The 19,853-nt window shown below is 44.1% G+C and overlaps 4 protein-coding genes and 1 non-coding gene across 7 annotated transcripts; 4 read left to right on the top strand and 1 right to left on the bottom strand.

The window, feature by feature from the left end:
* Nucleotides 1–3,320: 3,320 nt before the first annotated feature.
* On the top strand, nt 3,321–6,040 carry LOC100191295 (Glycine-rich RNA-binding protein 3 mitochondrial). Of its 2 annotated transcripts, none has more exons than XM_035960335.1 (5): nt 3,321–3,582; nt 3,684–3,810; nt 3,886–3,954; nt 4,047–4,153; nt 5,084–6,040. In XM_035960335.1, the coding sequence occupies exons 2-5, from the start codon at nt 3,699–3,701 to the stop codon at nt 5,720–5,722; spliced, it is 927 nt and encodes a 308-aa protein (XP_035816228.1). In that variant the 5' UTR covers nt 3,321–3,582; nt 3,684–3,698; the 3' UTR covers nt 5,723–6,040. The 2 variants fall into 2 exon arrangements, with proteins under 2 accessions (XP_035816228.1, NP_001130201.1); NM_001136729.1 differs by having other exon boundaries at nt 3,361–3,438; nt 5,084–6,030.
* A 1,179-nt stretch (nt 6,041–7,219) lies between these two features.
* TRNAN-GUU (transfer RNA asparagine (anticodon GUU)) lies at nt 7,220–7,293 on the top strand. Its single transcript has one exon. It is a non-coding gene; the product is annotated as a tRNA-Asn (tRNA).
* A 398-nt stretch (nt 7,294–7,691) lies between these two features.
* On the top strand, nt 7,692–8,321 carry LOC100278702 (uncharacterized). The gene has a single exon (XM_008655103.4). The coding sequence runs from the start codon at nt 7,799–7,801 to the stop codon at nt 8,063–8,065; it is 267 nt and encodes an 88-aa protein (XP_008653325.1). The 5' UTR covers nt 7,692–7,798; the 3' UTR covers nt 8,066–8,321.
* Nucleotides 8,322–11,278: 2,957 nt separating this feature from the next.
* LOC100277236 (uncharacterized) lies at nt 11,279–12,055 on the bottom strand. The gene is made up of 2 exons (NM_001151559.3): nt 11,640–12,055; nt 11,279–11,513 (listed from the first exon to the last, which is right to left on the bottom strand). The coding sequence occupies exons 1-2, from the start codon at nt 11,890–11,892 to the stop codon at nt 11,437–11,439; spliced, it is 330 nt and encodes a 109-aa protein (NP_001145031.2). The 5' UTR covers nt 11,893–12,055; the 3' UTR covers nt 11,279–11,436.
* Nucleotides 12,056–17,325: 5,270 nt separating this feature from the next.
* Nucleotides 17,326–19,278, top strand: LOC100135421 (uncharacterized). 2 transcript variants are annotated; one of them, XM_020540262.3, is made up of 5 exons: nt 17,326–17,673; nt 17,786–17,955; nt 18,057–18,269; nt 18,365–18,855; nt 18,952–19,278. In XM_020540262.3, exons 1-5 carry the CDS (start codon nt 17,559–17,561, stop codon nt 19,082–19,084), a joined length of 1,122 nt encoding a protein of 373 aa, XP_020395851.1. In that variant the 5' UTR covers nt 17,326–17,558; the 3' UTR covers nt 19,085–19,278. The 2 variants fall into 2 exon arrangements, with proteins under 2 accessions (XP_020395851.1, NP_001130277.1); NM_001136805.1 differs by having other exon boundaries at nt 17,467–17,673; nt 18,365–18,789; nt 18,952–19,276.
* The last annotated feature ends 575 nt before the right edge of the window (nt 19,279–19,853 follow it).

Below are 19,853 nucleotides of genomic sequence, written 5' to 3'. Positions count from 1 at the left end.
CAGCGCAAAAGATATGATTACACTAGCCGTCCCATCACATTACTTCTCAGAAGCAGCCGGCTAAAACACTCAGCGTACCAAGCCGTCCCTTGCCCACACCCATTGGGGGGGACGCCCAGGAATTATCAGTATATTTTTCAAAACGGTCACATCCGTGCAGGGCACGCAGTGAATACCTCAAGACAAAAATGAGATACCAGTAAGGATCAGAGGAAAGCCAAATATAGCCAGCAAAGTACAAGATGTGGCCGACAGAAGCGACGCAATGACTAGACAGAGAACGTCCATCAAACGTCCAATCAAGTCGCAGAAGCAAATAAATTGCATCACCTAGTAAGATGGATTGCAAACTCGGCTGCTAAAGACAAAATATATGCTGACCTCTGCAGCAAAATATTGATGACATAATGCTGACCTCCAAAGCATAATGCAAATAGCTTCATGCCAATTTTTACAAGCAAAAGGAAGACCTTCGAATGGATTATCCTTAAAAAATCCATTTGAAGGTCGGGGGCTACACCCATTGGGGGCACCTCCGGTGCACCCCATGGATTATCACTCTAAACCGATATAGTGCCGACTTCTAAGGCACGGGACAAGATTGAAAAGACCAATCCTCAACCAAGGTACAGGAGCGCGCATGGAGATAATTTCTGGGGAAGACCTTCGAGTAGATTATCTTCTAAAATCTACTCAAAGGTCGGGGGCTACACCCATTGGGTGCACCTCCGGTGCACCCAATGAAGTTCAGAATCCTACAAATCAGAATGCCGACCTCTAAGGCACAAGCACAAAACTAAACTTTGGTCGAACGAGTGATCGGAGCAAGAGAAGACAGCAGGAAGCCATTTCTTGGACCTTGGATCTTTGAGTTGATTACCTCTAAATCAACCCAAAGATCGGGGGCTTGTGGGGGATAGATATCCCCCGGGTCCACTAAAGAGATAAAAGACCTCACGAAAGGCCCAAGGGCCCAATAAATCGTAAGGTCGTTCTTTCGTGGGCCTGGGGAAAGACAATCAACGAAGCAGAGAAGACGTAAGACTGGATTAGAGCAAACCCGGACGGCCCACAACTCGCAACAGAGACCCGACTTTCCCGCGCTGAAGCCCCCATGCAACAGAGCCATGCGAGGATAAGTCGGCAAGGGTTACGTAGGGATAAACTCAAGAGGTTTACTATCTTTCAGCTACTTGTTGTTATCATATTCACGTGTACTGCCCCACGGTCGAGTATATAAGGCCCAGGGGGCACCCCTTCTAAAGAGGATCCCTACTTCACTTAGCCACCCACGAAAACTCTCTGTGCCTTTAATCCAGAGAGCCCTCTTGTAACCACGCTCATATACTCACCAGGACGTAGGGTGTTACGCACTTCTAAGCGGCCCGAACCTGCAAATCTTGTCCATTGTTCCTCGTGCGATCGGCACGAACCATTTTGCTACAGTCGTTGACACCGTCCTACTCCTAAAAACACCTTGAGGGGCAACCCCGGGTGTGCGGTCGGACCCAAAACACCGACAGCTAATCAACCCCTTCAGAAACTAAACAAGTGATAGGAACACAGCAAGGCAAGGCACAGCCTTGTAAGTCACCTTTTCAGAGTCGAGCCGAGCATGGAGAGAAGAACTCAGGGCATTGGCGTCATCCAAGGCAGCAGAGACCTGATTCAACTCAGTTTGACTCTGAAAGTACTTCTCCTCGAAGTCAGCGCACCGTCGAGCCATTTCAGCCTGATCTCGGGAATGTTTTTCCTTAAGAGTTGCAATTTGCCGAGTCATTCCTAGCAAAAGGTAATCAAACAAAACGAGGTCAAAAGGTAAAATAGTCCACAACCAAGGCAAAGAAAAAAAGGGCACTAACCAGCGTTGGTTGTCTCCAATTCGGATACACGGCGCTGGAGTGACACTGGGCTCCAGCACGCAAGAGACGAGGCCACTTTTGGGACGGAAGCACCCTGCAATCTTAGCTGGCTAGCCATTCCATCCACCAAAGCCTGATAAGGAGAACAAGTGAGTATAATGACAGAAGTTCATACAACGTAAAAATCAAGCTAAAACACATCACAGTACCTGGAGGTTGGAAAAGAACGAAGGTATTCCCAAGTCAGGAGAAATCAGCTGATAGGCAGATGTAAGACCGCCACCCGGAGCAGTTTGCAATGAACCAACAGAAATCAGCTCAGCGCCTTCAACAGAGCCCAGCACTCGGTCGGCAGGGACGCTGCCCTCTAAAGCGACCTCCTGACCCAAAGTTTGGGATACCACCATGCAGCCAGAGTGTGGAGGAGATCCTGCGTGAACGTCCATGGAAGTACAGGAATGTGTTCCATAGCGGCCCAGTCTACATGGATGTGGTATTCGTCGCAAAATTCTAGGAATGTGTTCCCAGTAAACTGTGTAGGTCCCCTGAAGCGATGGATGATGCTGGTGACGAACCTGACGGCCTGGTTGGAGGTGATCTTCACGATGGGCCACACCTCGATCCACTTGGTTAACTTTTTGACAGCGATTAGAACGTGTGTGTAGCCCCTAAGTGCCTTTTTGAGGGGTTCGGCCAGATCAAGTCCTGAGACCATGAACACCGAGGTGACGGGGATTGTCTGGAGCGCCTGTGCGAGCAGGTGGGTATGCCTTTTGTAGTATTGGCATCCTTCGCATGTTCGCACCACCTGATGTGCATCGGACACCACATTAGGCCAATAGAAACCCTGCTTGAAGGCGCTCCCCACGAGGCTTCGTGGGGCGGTGTGGTGTCTACAGATTCTGCTATGGATGTCCTCTAGGAGCCGCCTCCCTTACTCGATCGAGATGCATCGTCGCTTTATTCCAATGTGTATCTTTTTGTATAATTCTTCATCAATCAGAACAAATGAGTTGGCTCATTGATGGAGTCTTCGCACCTCCGTCTCGTGTAGCAAGCTGTTTGACAAAAAATTTAGGACATGTTTGGTTTGTAGCTAAATGTGCCACACTTTACTTAAGGTTAGTCGTCCAAATTGAATAACTAACCTTAGGCAGAAAAGTTAGGCAAAGTGTGATAATTGAGGTAACCAACCAAACATGCCTTTAATACAGACAACAATACTTTTTTTATCCGGTCTCAGCATCCCGCTCACCTCTCGCCCTCGCACGCCTTTTGGATCTGCTTCTTTTTCTTTTCTACAGACAGTTGAAGAATGAGCTGGGCCACATATGTTACTTCTTAATGGGCCTATCCAGCAGGTCTTTCGTATTTGTGGGCCTGATGAAGATCCATCGACGTGTGGCCCGGACCGATATGCCTTGAGTTCAGTTTCCGCGACCGGACTTTAACCGGACATTGCGGTGTAGTATAGGGTTTAGCAGACAAGGGAGGGGACTGAGAACTGGGAAGCCGACGCTCCGCTCGGCAAAGCCTGAGGCGGCGACGACGCTTGATCGCAGCCCGACTCACACCGGTAACGAATTCCTTGCCCCAATCTTCGGGATACGGCGGCGATTGTTATCACCCTACTTATTTACCTGCCTCAGAGCTGCGTGCCTGCGTTCATTCGAGGCGTGCGCTCCTTCAATTTTCCCTGACACCGATGCATAGAGTTAGAGTAGGCACAATAATCTGTTTTTTTTCTTGGGATGATCGTAGTTTTGTCTCTGACCACTAAACAGATCGTTTTTTCTTTCTATGCCCGTGGCTAACTTCTAGTGAGGAGTTCGAGGGATGGCTTTCGCTAGTAGAATTGGAAATGCGCTCAGGAGAACTTTAGCGCCCACTTGCTCCCCACTGCTTCAGCCAGTAAGATGCATGTCCTCTTCCAAGCTCTTTGTTGGAGGTATGTTGAGATCGATTTTGTTCTCCGCCGTGGTGTCTGAGTATCTAATTCCGCTCTGAATGAGCCTGCATGTAGGACTTTCTTTTGCCACCGACGAAACCACTCTGAAGGATGCATTTTCTGAGTTTGGGAATGTACTTGAAGGTTGTTTGTCCGATTTATTTCGACTTGTATTTTTTTTCTTGGACTTTTTTTTATCGGTGTCTAACACTTCTCTATTATCTGTTTGCATTCAGCTCGGATCATCATTGATCGGGAATCAGGGAGGTCAAGGGGTTTTGGTTTTATAACTTTTACATCCACTGAAGAAGCCTCAGCTGCAATGACTTCCATGGATGGCAAGGTAGGTCATTCATGTCCATTGTTTTGTTCTATACCATCGTTGAATTGTCTCACTTCCAAAGGTAATTCTTCTAAACTGACCATCTGAATTCCAATGCTCACATCCCTTGTTACACAGGAAAAATTTCAGAGTCCAAACTATTTGTTCAATTTATCTCCACTTCATGCAGACTGAAATTCCTAGAGAAATAATCTACGCTATAACTCAAAGGAATAATCAACTGCTAACAATTGTTTTTTCAGCCAGGCACAATATTGGAATATTTATTGTTCCTTGGTTGAAAGCACTGATTGATATGGTGACATACTGACATATATACAAATAATGGCCTCGACCAAAATTTTCCAGGGTTCCTGTATGACAGCCACAGAGTCTTTTTTTTTTGCTGCCATTTGGGTATGAATTAAAATGTATTATTGCAGTGAATGCTAGGTTATTTGTCCTTAGTGTTTGATGCAACAATCCAGTTGGTAATCTGTAAGCACTAGAAGGATTACAGAACAGAGCAGCAAGTGAGAGAAATCATTTTCCAAATACTTGAATTGCTTGTACAGAGTTAATATGTGCCTATGATCTTTAGTTTGACTTAAAATGATTGGGCCTGTTTGGAGAGCTGCTGCTTTCCAGGAATTCTTGGAGCTGGAGGTAGGGATTTGTCGATGTGCTATGTTGCGTTGTTCCCAATTTGTTAATTAGACTAAAAAAGCTTTATACCAATTTGTTTTAGCCTTACAAGTAGCCTCCCGGATCGGACCCTTGGCCTGGAATTTGCAAAAGGAAAATGCTATTTCTCTTTTTCATATCGCAAGTGATTTAAAGTTATTTTTTACTTTGAAGTTGTAGATACTTGTCTCTAATGAGCATGTTGTTTCATGAAACATAAATAATTTGCTTGTTTGCAAATCATTGAAACAATTTCATCTGATACAGGAACTTCAAGGACGAAATATAAGGGTGAACCATGCCAATGAACGCGCTGGTGGGATACGCGGGGGTGGTGGATTCGGAGCTGGTGGTGGTTATGGTGGTGGAGGTGGATATCCTACTGGTGGGTATGGCGGTGGTGGATATAGTTCTGGTGGTGGTGGAGGATATAGTTCTGGTGGTGGAGGAGGATATAGTTCTGGGGGTTATGCTGCCAATGGTTACGGTGTTGGATCTGGCAGTGGCTATGGTGGCACCTACAGCAATGCATCAGGTGGTGGATATTCAGGCAGTGATGGTTACGGCAATGGAGCTGCCAGTGGTGGTTATGCTAACAACTTGAGCAGCGGATACAACAGCAATGGAAGGTACAATACCATTGGCAGTTCTGATGGAAACACTGGTGGGTACAATTCGTCTCCCAACCCGTATGGTGTAGGCAACTACAATACTGGAGGTTCGAGTTCCAGTGGTGGAACCTTAGGAGAGTTTGGTGGTGGAGGTTTTGGTGGCAACAACTTTGCTGGAAATGTTACCGGGGGGTTTTCTGGCGGTGGGGCAAGCTATGGAGCTAACAAGCCGCAATACAATGGCGACGACGACCTGCTGGGCGAAGGTTTCTTCGACAAGGAAGTGGCAGAGTAAATGAGGGAGCGGCGTACTCGCACCTCTCGCACGGTGCTGCGGATCATTTTTTTCCCCCAAACTGCATCAGATCGGTCGTGCTAAATGGAGCAAATAGAACTTTGCCTGAGCTCATTAGGATATAGAACATAATCCTTTGTTCTTTTTTATTCTGTTTCAGACAAGGCACGTATGTTATTTTATCCACTCAGCTAGCGTAGCTTTACTACAACTATATTGTGAGAAGAAAAAGTTGTTATATCAACTATATTGTGAGAAGAAAGAGTGGTTATATCTTCTCAACAAGAAATGATGATAGTTCAGGTGCTAATTTTCTTAGCCTTTGTATTCTTACGTACTAGATAGAAATGTCCAAAGTCCAATGTCGTTCCCAATAATAAAAATAAAAATAAAACTCTAGCATATGCTGGAATAGCTCATAATTTGTGATATTGTGGGACGGAGGGAGTATATTATAAATACGCATCATAATTTGTGACTGATGCACTAATGTCTAGACTGATATTTCTGCCATCATCTGTATTTCAAATATGCCACGCCAACATAGCTAGTTTGGATCATAATTTGATAAGTAATCTCTTTGCAGAAGGTCATAACCGGCTTGTAATCCATTCTAATCCTTGATTTTATCTTTTATCAGTTGCAATTATTGTTTGCTGGACTGTATGATACACTGGACTACTGCAGTGCCTACATGTTTGACAGCTCGCTAATTTAACATGTGCCTGTCTAAGCCTGATTCCATGTTTCCAGAAGAAGGTTAGCTCGTAGCTTCACCTGGTGTCACATTTTTTTTCTCGAACGCCCGAGAGATTGACGTGCACATCATTATATTAAGAAGGTACGAAAGGACCAAAATAGACCAATACAGGATCAAAAGAAGGCAGAGACAAAAAAAAAACAAAAATACACATAGAAGTCCATAACAAAACTGAAAAGGCTATCAATTACTGAAGTCCAGGAATATGGACCGTAAGGAGGGCTAAGGTTCTTAGTCCCAGCCAGCTCCCATAGTTATCTCACTAGTCATGCTCCTGTTCATTTCTAAGCGATGGATTTGCTTAAGTTGGCAAATCGTCTCTTCATGTATTGTATGTATGCAGAACTGAGTCTGACACGGTATACACCAACTTTGGTTTAAAAACCAAGAAATGTACTAAATTATCTTTATACCATTGCATCGATGTACATATACATAGAGAGAACACGTCTTATATTGCTGGAATAGCTCATAATTTGTGATATTTTTGGAGACGGAGGAAGTATATTATAAATAGGTATTGAGAACACGGTATACATGGCCAGCTAGCGTAGCTTTACTACAATTATATTATGAGAAGAAAAGGTGGTTATATATTGTGAGAGGAAATGGTGGTTATAACTTCTCAACAATAAATGATGATAGTTCAGGTGCTAATTTTCTTAGTGTGTATATTCTTACGTACAAAAGTTCAATGACATACCTAATAATAGGAATAAATTGAATCTTTAGCATATGCTGGAATAGCTCAGTTGGTTAGAGCGTGTGGCTGTTAACCACAAGGTCGGAGGTTCAAGCCCTCCTTCTAGCGATATTTTTCTTTTTTACTCAATTCATCTATAACCTTAAATCACATATGTATTTTAAAAAAATTATATATTGTTCATATTTTTGTAGTTTCACCTTTTTGGCCCTCAGTTAATATCTTAAATCATTTAAACATTTAAAAAAATACGTATCGGTAGAGCTTAAATTTTTATATATTAATAGAGTAAATAATAAAACATTTCCATAATGTTCATTCATTTTTTTTAAAAAATATTTGTAGAACTGTAAATTTTATACCTTTTAGAGTAAATAATAAATTGTATCTATAATTGTTTTTAAAAATATATAAGAATTCTGGTAGTTTTGATTGCACGAAAAAGCTAATTAATAAACAGTTTTCCTATTACTGTTACCAACATGGATCTAAATAGGGCCTGGCGGCCTGCTAATTAAGGCCCACAAAATTCTGCTGATTGGGCTCCCCGCTCGATCCAAACCCTCTCGCTCCCGTTGGCGGTGTGCGGCGAGGTGACCACGGCGGCGGAAGAATGGCGAAAGGCAGCGGGCTGATCTGGGCGACGGCGGAGGATCTGGCGCGGAATAGGCCGGTGGTGCTGTCGCTGTACAGGCAGATTCTGCGGGCCCTCAACTCGCCGGAGCTGCCGCTTGGGCACGCGGCGCGGCTGGCCAAGAAGGCCGAGTGCCGGGCCATCTTCATCTTCGGCGCCGAGGAGAGGTCGCTCCACAACATCCGTGACCTCGTCGAGGCTGCGCGACACACGCTTGGGCTGCTCAACCGTGGCCGCCTCCCGTAGAGAGGAACGAGGAATCTATCTGTAAGATTTGGTTCTGGTGCGTGCCGATGAATGGCTAAATTGATCTGTTCTAGTATAAGCTACTATCAATATACTGTACACTTGCTAATTAAAAGAAAGAAGTTTTATGTATGAATGAACTGCAACTTGAGTCATTGAAAAGTTGTTGCTGGTCTTCTTTAGTTTGAGTTAGGGGATGCGTCATGCGTGGTTTTGAAGGTGTTCTGCTTGCAATATTACATCATAATCTGTGACTGATGCACTGATGTCTAGACTTTGATATTTCTTGCATCATCTTTGTTTCAAATATGCCACGCCAACCTAACTAGTTCGATCATAATTTGATAAGTAATCTCTTTGCAGATGGTCGTAACTCGCTCAGAATCCATTCTTGATTTTATGTTTTATTAGTTGCAATTATGGTTTGCTGGACTGTTTGGTACACTATGCTGCTGCCTGCAGTGCCTATATGTTTGAGAGCTCGCTAATTTAGCATGCTCCTGTCTGTGCCTGATTCCATGTGTCTTGTATAGAAGCTTGCAGTCTATTCGCTTGCCTTTAATGTTTTTACTGCTTCTACATTGTTTTGTCTTTATGTTGTAGCAGTCCGAACAACTTTAGCTCGTAGCTTTCACATGGTGTCACATAATTGTCTCACTATTCATGCTCCTGTCCATTTCTAAGCGATGAGTTTGCTTCAGATGGCAAATCGCCTCTTCATGTATTGTATGTATGCATCTTCATGTATTGTATGTATGCAGAACCGAGCCTGACATGGTATACATTTTAATTTCATTTCATGGTTAGTTTTGAGATGTTTTTAAATTCGAACTGCTCTACAGATTCGGCATAATTTCTCGAAAGGATTTTACCACTTCGGTTGCTATTTTCTGCTGTGTGTTTTTGCTATACTACGATGATAGGTCTCATATGATGTGAATTCACGGGCTATTGCTCTATCTGTGCGTAATATGAACTCATTTATTTATGCGAACTGATCTGGAAGTGATCTGGGAAAAAATTTGAACTATACTGATGGATTTGACATTTGACTTGAGCTTTTTCCCATGTTTTGTGATTGAGACGGCACAGGAGATGTTGGATTCTGGTTATTGCCACCTGCATGGCCACATTGGCTTTTATGGTGTGAAACTTTGAACAAATTTAGTGACTGCCCACCTTTTGTAGAGTTCAGCTCTAACCTTCAGGCATATTGACTTGTGTTGGAAAGCAAATTTGTACGAGCAGACTCTTTCGTTTGGTTATAATATTCTGTTTATAATAGCAGAGGAACTTTTTAAGCTGCGTCCCCTTCACTTTAGGTTGGCATCTTCCGCTCGAATACGCCATTTCTAAATTCCATTTGTAGATATAATTTAGTAATGAAATGTGTACAGAGAGATAGTCTGAAACCTGTGTCATGTGGGGCATGGTTGCTTTGCATTTCTGATGCATCACTGAAAAGAGGTCAACGAGAGACAAAACCTTGATTGGATTGATTAGATTCTGGACTGGCACATATTTTCTCCATCAACCACGACCCAAGGATCCAATGGTTTATCTCAGCAAAATTGCCCCTGTGGCTGCAAAATATGCTAACAGTTGTTTCTCTATATCCTCTTTTGATCATACTCTTCTGGGTAACAAGGTCAAGAGATGGCAATGATAGTTCAAAGATGTAATTAAAGGGAATGAAGAAAATAAATCTATTTTATGATGACCAATTCGGAAGAAGCAAATGGAACTTGGGACACTTGTTGTGTCCCGGTTTTCACAGTGTATTTATCTACTGCTTAGTTTTACACAGCGATTAAAACTTATGCTCATGCCGTTTCGCCAGTCATTCTGTATTGGGTGGACACATGCCCCGTTTGTTTCAGTTTTCTTCCTAATTCTGGACGCCAGAAGATACTGCGGACTATCAAAAAAAACCATATTGGGTGGATATAGGCCCGTTTGTTTCAGTTTTTTTTTGTTGCTAATTCCGGCTGCCAGTGCGGACTATAAAACTTAACTTTTCAGTTAGCTTATATAAGCACTTTGGTAAACTATCTAAAATCAATGTGAATATATAATCGGACGAGCCGTTGCGATAGTAGAAATCCGTCACTTTCTAGATCCTAAACTAAACCATATAGACCTCTTCATCTTCCTATGCATTTAATTCTCATGATACTTAGATTCTCTTCACAACCAGATTTTTAAAAAAGTTTGTTAGGAGAAAAGCTTAAACAAATAGGCCCATAGTCTTATGTGTATTGTCTAAACCCTAACCCTGCCACCTCTCAATTGACCGTATTGATTTTTTGGGCAATGATTGATGGTAGACATTTCCTGGCAGTTGATGAACTTTGCACTGCGTCTTCTCAGAGCTGCGGTTCCAAATTCCAGTGAGTTGGCCGTACTAACGACAGCATTATATCAGCCAGATGGTATGACTGTAGTAACAGTGTTTTTTTTCTTCAGATGTGGTTTCCGTGATGCTGCTACTCGGGTATGAGTATTTTGTTGAGAATCCAGCTCAGATAATAATCAGGAAAGGGAAACAAAAGGGCCCTTATGCTTGTGCTGTTTGGTCGATTGCTCTGTGCCTCCGTAGGTTTTGTTTGGGTACTTTAGTATTCAACCTAATCTACTATAATTTACATCCGAATTCAGCTCAATGCATGTGGGTTAAGGGTGAATACAATCTGTTGTACCATGTTTCCTTGTGACAATTTGTCTCAGAGTCTCAGTATCCGAACGGCTGCCCTTACATTAGTGCTGAAAATATGGGTCTAACCTTTTGGTTACTGAGCACGGCCCGAAAATAGGAGACGAAAGTATGGTCTAACATGAAAAATATGGGCGAACTAGCATAGTACGAATGCGGGCTTAGACCGAGCCTCAAATTTCAGTTCGTCGAGCCCCGGCACAGCTTACACAGATGGGCCGGGTTTGGACCGGTAGGGCTCAACGAAGCTTATATTATTTAATTTCTTTAATTTATTAAGTTATAGACTTTATAGTGTTGCGATATTTAAACTTTATGTAGTCAAATAATGCTAATATTGTTTAATATCTTTAATTTAGTAAGTTATAAACTTTACATGATTGTAACATTTTGTTTCTGAATTTTGAAGATCAGCCGGAACGCTTTGTTTCTGAATTTTGGAATGCCATTGCCATGTACTGCTGCCTGTTGGACGTGCCAGGTATTTCGAATCCAGCTCAAATGGTAATCAGGAACATGCTGATGTAGGTTGGTAGTATTACCACAGCAAGAGTGTTTTGTATGGTGACATACTTTGGTCCCATACTTGGTTACTGCTGGACAAGTACAACATCCGCATCGCGGATAATAATACTCCAATGGGTAGGTAATACGCACACTAAAGCATCCTTAACCTCCGGTTCCCAGATCTCGCTCCTCCTCCTCCGCCGCCGCCTCCAGCGAAGCTCGACATATCTTGAAAAAAAGAGAGGAAGAAGCAAAATGACAAACAGTCCACACGTTGACGCTGACGCCATCACGAGGGGGAATGAATGGAAGGCGGTGGTCTTTCGGTTGAGAGGACGAGAGGGACGTGCGTACCGGCGGGGGACGGGTCGTGGGAGCAGAGGAAGAGCAGGAGGAAGCAGAGGAAGGTGAGCAGCGGGACGAGGTGGATGGCCCTCTCGTCCCTCGCCGACCACCCCCTGCTGGCCTTGGAGCTGGAGTGCGAGGCCGACGACTCGTCCTCCGCCGCCGCCATCGCCTTCGCCGCGTCGCCGCCGCCGGTGCTGGTGCCGTCAGGAGGCGGCTGCTGCTGCTTCGGGCTGGCGGAGAGGCTGAGCTGCCTGTGCATCTTTGAGGCGCGCGCGAGTGCGAGGTGGCCCGACGACGCTTTCGGCGGGCAGAGTGCGGTTGGCGGAGGCGCGCTTAATAAATGCGTCTGCTGCGAAAAAAGGGATGATGGTTTTGGGTTGGAGCAGGGCGTTTGGTCCGGTTTGAAGTTTGAAATGCAAGCTAAGGAGGAGTACTCGGCCCCACAGTCGTACGCGTAAATATCTTGCAGACTTGCAGGAGGGGCGGATAGCTGGATAAACATGCCAGCTTCAATCACGCCTAAAAATAAAGGTGGACTGCTGCCTGCCGGTGGAGACGTGGGGCAGCCTTGGTTGGACGGACCTCAACCACCCATGTCAATCCAGTTAGGCTTGCGAGTGTCGGTGCGACAACCGACAAGCCGAGCCGCTGAAAAAACGTCCAGCACCACAAAAGATGAGGTTGCCAAAAGTTTATTATTTTTCAAGAAAAAATAAATCAAAGCCGCTTAAAGCACTGTGAAAGATTAACAGGCATGGATAAAATTTAGATGGCAAAATTTGACGTGGCTAAAGCTGGGAAGGGCGTGAAACGGTTGTGCATGCAACAAACATTGGCAACGGAAATGGCTACGTTTTGATCATACCGTATGTGTGGGTGGGGGTGCATTTGCAATATATGTTGCGGATAAAGGGAAAATATTAGCGTCACATGATTGATAACATTTCGTCATATGATCAAGTGCAGGCATATGAGACAATGAAGCATACTGCATACCATACCAGTGCAGAGAGAGAGAGCAGTGAGCACCTGCTGCAACTAGTGTTACTCCACTTCCACTCCGACACAGATAACGTTCCTCCCAGAATCAACCTACCAGGGGAGATCACAAAATTTACCAGTGATCAAGCTACGGCAAGTTCGAATCACCCTGCCCAACTCAAATTTCATCCAACTTCTCCATTTGCGGACAATGAATCTTGTGCAACTCTCCTGGTGTCGTCACACTAACAAATATTGTGTCCTTACTACTACTACCTACTGGCTGTACAAAAAGCACATGCTGAAGCAGCCTTCACAAGCCTCTTGCAGCAGCAGCAGCATTGATGTAGTTGGCAGCTCCGTCCGCATCCAGCTGCTTCCCTTCCACTAGACCCCTTATCAGAGTGGCTGCATAAGGCGCTAGAGGCAACTCACCAGACTCAATATCTGATGCGGGGCACCTGCGCAGACCAGAGGAAGAATTAGTTAAGAATCACATTGCAGGGGTAACACATTTTTGACCGGCCTCCACAAAAACTTGCATTCAACTTCTGTTTGGAAGTGCATTTTTTTGGGTGGGGTGGGGTGGGGTGGGGGTTAAAAAAATACAATGAAACTCACGTCATAGTTAGGATTGGAAGCTCATCCTCATTCCCGAGACAGAGAACATTGGAGTACCAGCTATCCTGCAAGAAATTCATCCGTCAGACATTAGATATATTCCATAACTTTTGAAACTCAGTGTGTCACTAAGATAATAGAACAAAAATTAAACATCGTTCATAATTGTGCTGATAAGGATGGCTTTCAAATTCATCCATTGATGGCATGAAACTGTTATTTTTGGGTTTTCCTTAGCTTTACTACAAATCAGACTTTCATTTCAATGTTGTGCTTACAACGTCAACACAGATTCGAATAAAAAAATGATACCAAATCTGTCTCAAGTCTCAACAAGATTTTGGTTCCCTGGCGACCTGGTCATACTAGCATTTCTAAGACTAAGATGAGTTGAATACACTCAAAGAGGCTGGTTCTGGCTCCTTGCTAAACAGATCAATATTAACAGTTCCTACAGGGATCAAAACTACAAATTTAAAGGAAAGATTCAAGGTAAAAGTGGTGTATATATATATATATATATATATATATATATATATATATATATATATATATATATATATATATAGTGCATTCTCTATATTGAATGCACCCAGGCGTAAGTCCTGTTTCGCGCGCCTCCCCGCCGCCGCCGCCGCCGCGCGCATCCCTATCCCCACGCCGCCGTCGTCTCCTCTTTCTTCCTCCGATCCTCTAAACCTAGATCCCACCGCCATCGAGCGCCTCCCTGTCCTCGCGCCGCCGCGCGCCTCTCTGTCTGCGTGCCTCCCTGTCCCCCGCATTACGTGGGATTGCAAGCCCGCATTATGTGTGATTGCAACTGTTGTATAATACTCTATGTGATTGCAAGTACTGAATAACTCTGAGAAATTTTGTTAAAAAATATGATTGCAACTGCTGGTCTGGTGTAATTGCAACTGCTGGTCTGGTGTGATTGCAACTTCTATATAACTATGTCAAAAAATCTGTTAAACAAACAAGATTGCAACTACTGGTCTGGTGTAATTACAACGGTGGGTTTGTTGTGATTGCAACTTCTATATAACTATGTCCAAAAATATGTTAAACAAACAATAATTGCAACTGCTGTCTGGTGTAATTGCAACTTCTGATCTGGTGTGATTGCAACTTCTATATAACTATGTCCAAAAATCTGTTAAACAAACAATGATTGCAACTGCTGTCTGGTGTAATTGCAACTGCTGGTCTGGTGTGATTGCAACTCCTATATAACTATGTCCAAAAATCTGTTAAACAAAACAATGATTGCAACTGTGTCTGGTGTAATTGCAACTGCTGGTCTGGTGTGATTGCAACTTCTATATAACTATGTCCAAAAATCTGTTAAACAAAACAATGATTGCAACTGCTGTCTGGCATAATTGCAACTGTAAGTCTGGTGTGATTGCAACTTATGTGAAGAGGTTGAGCCGTTCGCGGAGGAGCCGTTCACGGAGAAAGAGGGGCGGGGACGGGAAAATGAAAAGGTTCTGTCCGGAGCGTGCGGGAGGGACGAAACCGGCCTGGGTGGGACGGTTGGCTCGGACCTGGCACATAGGTTCGGCCTGGGTGCATTCTCTATATTGAATGCACCCAGGTGTAATATATAAATACAGTATATATATATATATATATATATATATATATATATATATATATATATATATATATATATATATATATATATATATATATATATATATATATCTTGTTATGGGAAAAGGACTTGTCATCTCTCAATAAGCTCTAGGAACGGCAGTCAGCCTATCATATGTTTAGGAGCGATGTTCCCAACAGCACAATAGCACGGTGTTAATTAATCTCAATAATTAGCGTGTACAAATTCTGTTCAAAGGGAAGGGTATAATTGTAGAAGATGGTCAAGCAAATAAAACCTTTTTTTTGAAAGATTGCAAATAAAACCTTAACAAGTTCAATATGAATAGCCTTGTTTGTAGATATAAACTTGATTTCAGATGAACCAATCAAAGGAGAGTCAGGATACACAACGTTTCCTGTCTTTGCCATCCTCCAGCACTAACCAGTTCTCCTGAAACAAGATGTCATTGAACTGCTCCAACCTGTTGAAGACAGGCAAATTAGATGAGATGCCAGGTATTAGCAGAATGACAACATGCCACCCTGCCTGAATTGTAAGATCTTACATGTCAATGTAACATACATACGTTATTTTGTACATGCAGACAAAAGACTTCTCGTTGTAGTTTATCTCAGGGTTGTGAGGTACAGTCTTCCACATGGTTCCTTTTGGTGAGCTTGCGTCACAAGATCCGCAGCATGGTATACTCGTACCCTCAGGCCTCAGCCTACCCCAGATCAAAAGGAATAGCAAATTTATCTCTTAAAGCATACTGCTTATATAAGATAAAAAAACACCAAGGAGGACTATATTGACAGGAACTCTAAAAAAACTCGGCCAGGGAGGGAAAGACCGCCCTCCCGGTACTATATTGACGGAAACACTAGAAACCAATTTATTCCTTAAGGGCTAGTTTAAGAGCCACAAAACTAGAGGGGATTGGAGTGGCTAAAATCCCCTCCTTATTCAATTTTAAATAAGGAGGAGATTTTAGCCCCTCCAATCCCCTCCGGTATTTGGACTCCCAAACTAGCCCTAAGTATTGGCATATATCCCAAAAGAATAATGAGGGCGTAGTAATCCTAAGCTTTGTTAAAAGCCACAATGTGTCAATAGAAACTATGCATAAATATAGTTAAAATACAATATGTATAGGAAATCGTGTAAAAACGGGTTGTTGATGAAAAACAAGTCTCTTGTATTTTTTTAAATAGCCCCTAGAGATCTCTCAAGTAACTCTATATTAAATAAGATTGTACGTGCCCTAAAAGGCAATGAGCACATAAATCGTTTTTTATTTTGTTTTTTATATCTTTTAATAGATAGGTCTAACTAATAAAATGATTTCACTTTTGTGTCATGATATTTTAAACAAAAAACAATTCTCACTTGCTATATAAAATATATTTTTATTTTTATTTTCAGATTTCTTAGGTCATTCTTAGGGTTTCAACGTAATGTTTCCAAGGTTGTGGTATCAATATTTATCTAGATAACGGTATATTCAAAGTTTTATCCCCATAAAACTTTTTCAGCTCTCACAAAAAAACTCGCATCTCTCTCTTCATTAAATCACATGTCATGTTATCCCGTTTATTTAGGACATGTTTGGTGGTCTGCATCTACTCGTGCTTGCATCACCGAATGTAGTCAGATGTTGTTTGGTTGTTGTAGACCAGGCTCTACGTATGCGAGATGTATATTTGGTTGCTTGGATGCAAATGCAGAGCAAGTCTCACACGATACTCAAAACACTTTGAACCAGGCTCTACGGATACAAGTAGATTAGTCGTATCTCCAGAGCTAGACTCCAGCAGGCCTAGCTCACGTAGACTGGTTGCCGAGCAACCAAATAAGCCTTTAGTTGACACATGTTATCTAATGAGAATGAAAATATCATGAAACGTCCACTAAAAATAGTCTTATAGCGCAGCATCGATATAAAAGCAGATCGTATAGAAAATCAATATCCAAACAAGAAGGTTCTGTGTCAGCCTAAACAGACCATCTTGACCCAAGACGACCAAGCGTATCGCCTAGCAACTACTGCACACCAGTCCAGAATTAATACTCCAGTGCTGTGATGTGTACTGACAAAGATCTGTATGGTGGCACGCCCCGCCCACGGCCCACGGGTACATATTTATGGCCACCAAAAATTGCTCTATACCACAAAACGTCCAACTTTTCGGCTAGCTTATATAAGAATCGTTTTAGTAAAAAACGTCTAAAATTAACGTAAACATAAAATCGATTAAGTCGTCGCAATAGTACGAATACGTCGCTTTCTAGATCTTGAACTCTTTGACCATTTCATCTTCGTCCACACGTAATTCACACGATACTTAGATTCTTCGTATTCTCAAAAAAAAAACGCCCATCATACCATCCTGCCAACGAACGCCGAATAATCCAGATCGATATGGATCTGGTTATAAATGCGAGACGTCTCGCTCAAATCGATGGATCGACGGGCGCGCTCCTTGACCTTGCAATGCACTGTCTATGTCTCCCGCGCGGTACGATTGGCCTTGGAGTTCACGTAACTTACTCCTTTTTTTCCTCGCACGAGATAGAAAACTGTTGGTACAAAACAAAGGCTGCTCGGCGCTTCTAAAATGTGTGGCAGTTTTGCTACAGCGGGGAGACGGCTAGGCCAATAAAAACACAGGCAATCGAATAGAAGTTTTTTTAAAAAAGGAAGGGGAGAAGAGCTAGAGGGGATGGGTGGCGGCACGGTGGTGTGTGTCACCGGCGGCAGCGGCTACCTCGGGAGCTGGCTCGTCAGGAAGCTCCTCGGCAGAGGCTGCGTCGTCCACGCCACCCTGCGGAGCCTCGGTATATCTTATTCCTATCATCCACGCCGCACCTCCGAGAACCCTTTCGCCCATGCATATCGTCTGACGATCGACCTTCATGGGCCTGCTTCGTTTCGTTGGCGTACGTGCAGCGGACGAGAAGAAGACGGGGCTGCTCCGGGCGCTCCCCGGCGCGGCGGAGCGGCTGCGGCTGTTCGAGGCGGACATGTACGACGCCGACACCTTCGAGCCCGCCATCGCCGGCTGCCACTTCGTCTTCCTCGTCGCCACGCCCCTGACGCACGACCCCACCAGCACCAAGGTACGGATCTAAATCTCTAATACTAGATGGGTGCCGGCGCTGGCGCTGCTCCTGGGACGACGAGAACACGACGATCAGCCGCGCGCGTCTATATACTGCAGTACAAGAACACGACGGAGGCGGCGGTGGACGCGGCGCGCATCATCCTCCGGCAGTGCGCGCTGTCCGGCACGGTGAAGCGCGTCATCCACACGGCCTCGGTCACGGCCGCGTCGCCGCTCAAGGAGGACGGCAGCGGGTACAAGGACTTCGCCGACGAGTCCAATTGGACGCCGCTCAACCTCTCCTACGAATTCACCAACGCTTACCTGGACGTACGTAATACAGTGCTATATAGGAGTGTATAAGCAAGCGAGCGAATGAGTAATAATCTAATCTATTGACTACTCATGCATGCACGCGCGCGCAGGACTACGTGCGGTCCAAGACGCTGTCGGAGAAGGAGCTACTGAGCTACTCCTCTTTCTCATCCTCCTCCTCCTCCTCCTCCTCCTCCAAGGAAGACGACCGGCCCCAGGCGTTGGAGGTGGTCACCCTAGCGTGCGGGCTCGTCGGCGGCGACAGCATCCAGACGTACCTGTGGGGCAGCTACGCCGCGATCGTCGCGCCGCTGACGGGGCAGGCGGTCAGTCACAACGCCCTCCTCTTCTTGCAGGCGCTGCTGGGCTCCGTGCCGCTGGTGCACGTGGAGGACGTCTGCGAGGCCCACGTCTTCTGCATGGAGCAGGAGTCCATGGCCGGCCGCTTCCTCTGCGCCGCCGGGTACCCCAACATGCGTGACATGGTCGACCACTTTGCCGCAAAGCACCCCGACCTCAAGATACAGCTGACTCAGTACGTATACACGTTCTGTTCAGTGGCCGATCGGAATGTTCGGTGTTCACGCGTGCATGCAAGCATGTGTGTGTTTCTCGGTTGTTATTAGCTAGTTCTGGTGATTATGGTTGCATGAACCTTGTGTGGTGGTGGTGACCGGTGATCCTGTGATATATATAGGGTGACCGGAGAAGGTGTCAGGATTCAGCCCAACACCAGCAAGCTGGAGGACTTGGGGTTCAGATTCAAGTACGGAGTGGAGGAGACGCTGGACTGCAGCGTCGAGTGCGCCAAGAGGCTGGGAGAGCTCTAGATGCATGCTACACATGCATGCGCAGCATTGGAATTCAGCGACTGTGATACGAGTAAGTATGGTGGTATCATGTTAATACGTGTGTATATTGGGTCGATTCATCCCACCAGAGTTTGAACTGTTCCATATTCCCATCTGTTTCCCGTGATCATAAAATAAAAACAGTAAAATACATCAACGGTCATCAAACTTAACATGTTGTATTACTTGGGCCTCTAAAGCCTTAAAAACAGAAAAACGGATGCTAGACATGATGACACATCTAAAATCAGGTCTGCTGAAAGTGGATGCCAACTTAATGTGTCATGCTAGAGTCACTTGAATCCTCGAGTGTGAGCAGTCGTCCTCCCCATCCTTCCAACTACTACCTCCATTTTTTTATTTGACACGGGCTAATACAACTTTACATTAAAAAACGTTAAAAATGGACGGGGTACTTCGCTTTCACCACGCTCCATCCTGCAATCAATGGTCACGCTACTATCTATACTATTCCTGCAAATAAGCCATATAATCTTGAATTTTGCTATATATATATAGTTTAAATTCGCTTTAGAAAGATATTCTCTCGAGCGTGTTTTAATTTATTTTTATTTTCTTTTTTAGCACCAAGAGGTATATAAATAGATATTTAATACAAAGATAAAGTAACCTATATATGCATAATACCAAAAATTCAAAGTATTCATCGTGTTCTTGAGAGTTCATGATGATCGATTCGTCCTCGTCGAAGCTTCGATTGTTGTTAGAGAAGTGTTGTCTGAATATA

The sequence above is a fragment of the Zea mays genome, chromosome 7 (genome assembly GCF_902167145.1).
Source record: "Zea mays cultivar B73 chromosome 7, Zm-B73-REFERENCE-NAM-5.0, whole genome shotgun sequence".
Taxonomy (NCBI): Eukaryota; Viridiplantae; Streptophyta; class Magnoliopsida; order Poales; family Poaceae; genus Zea; species Zea mays.
The sequence above is the reverse complement of the archived record's forward strand: the minus strand, read 5'-3'. Positions and strand labels throughout refer to the sequence as shown.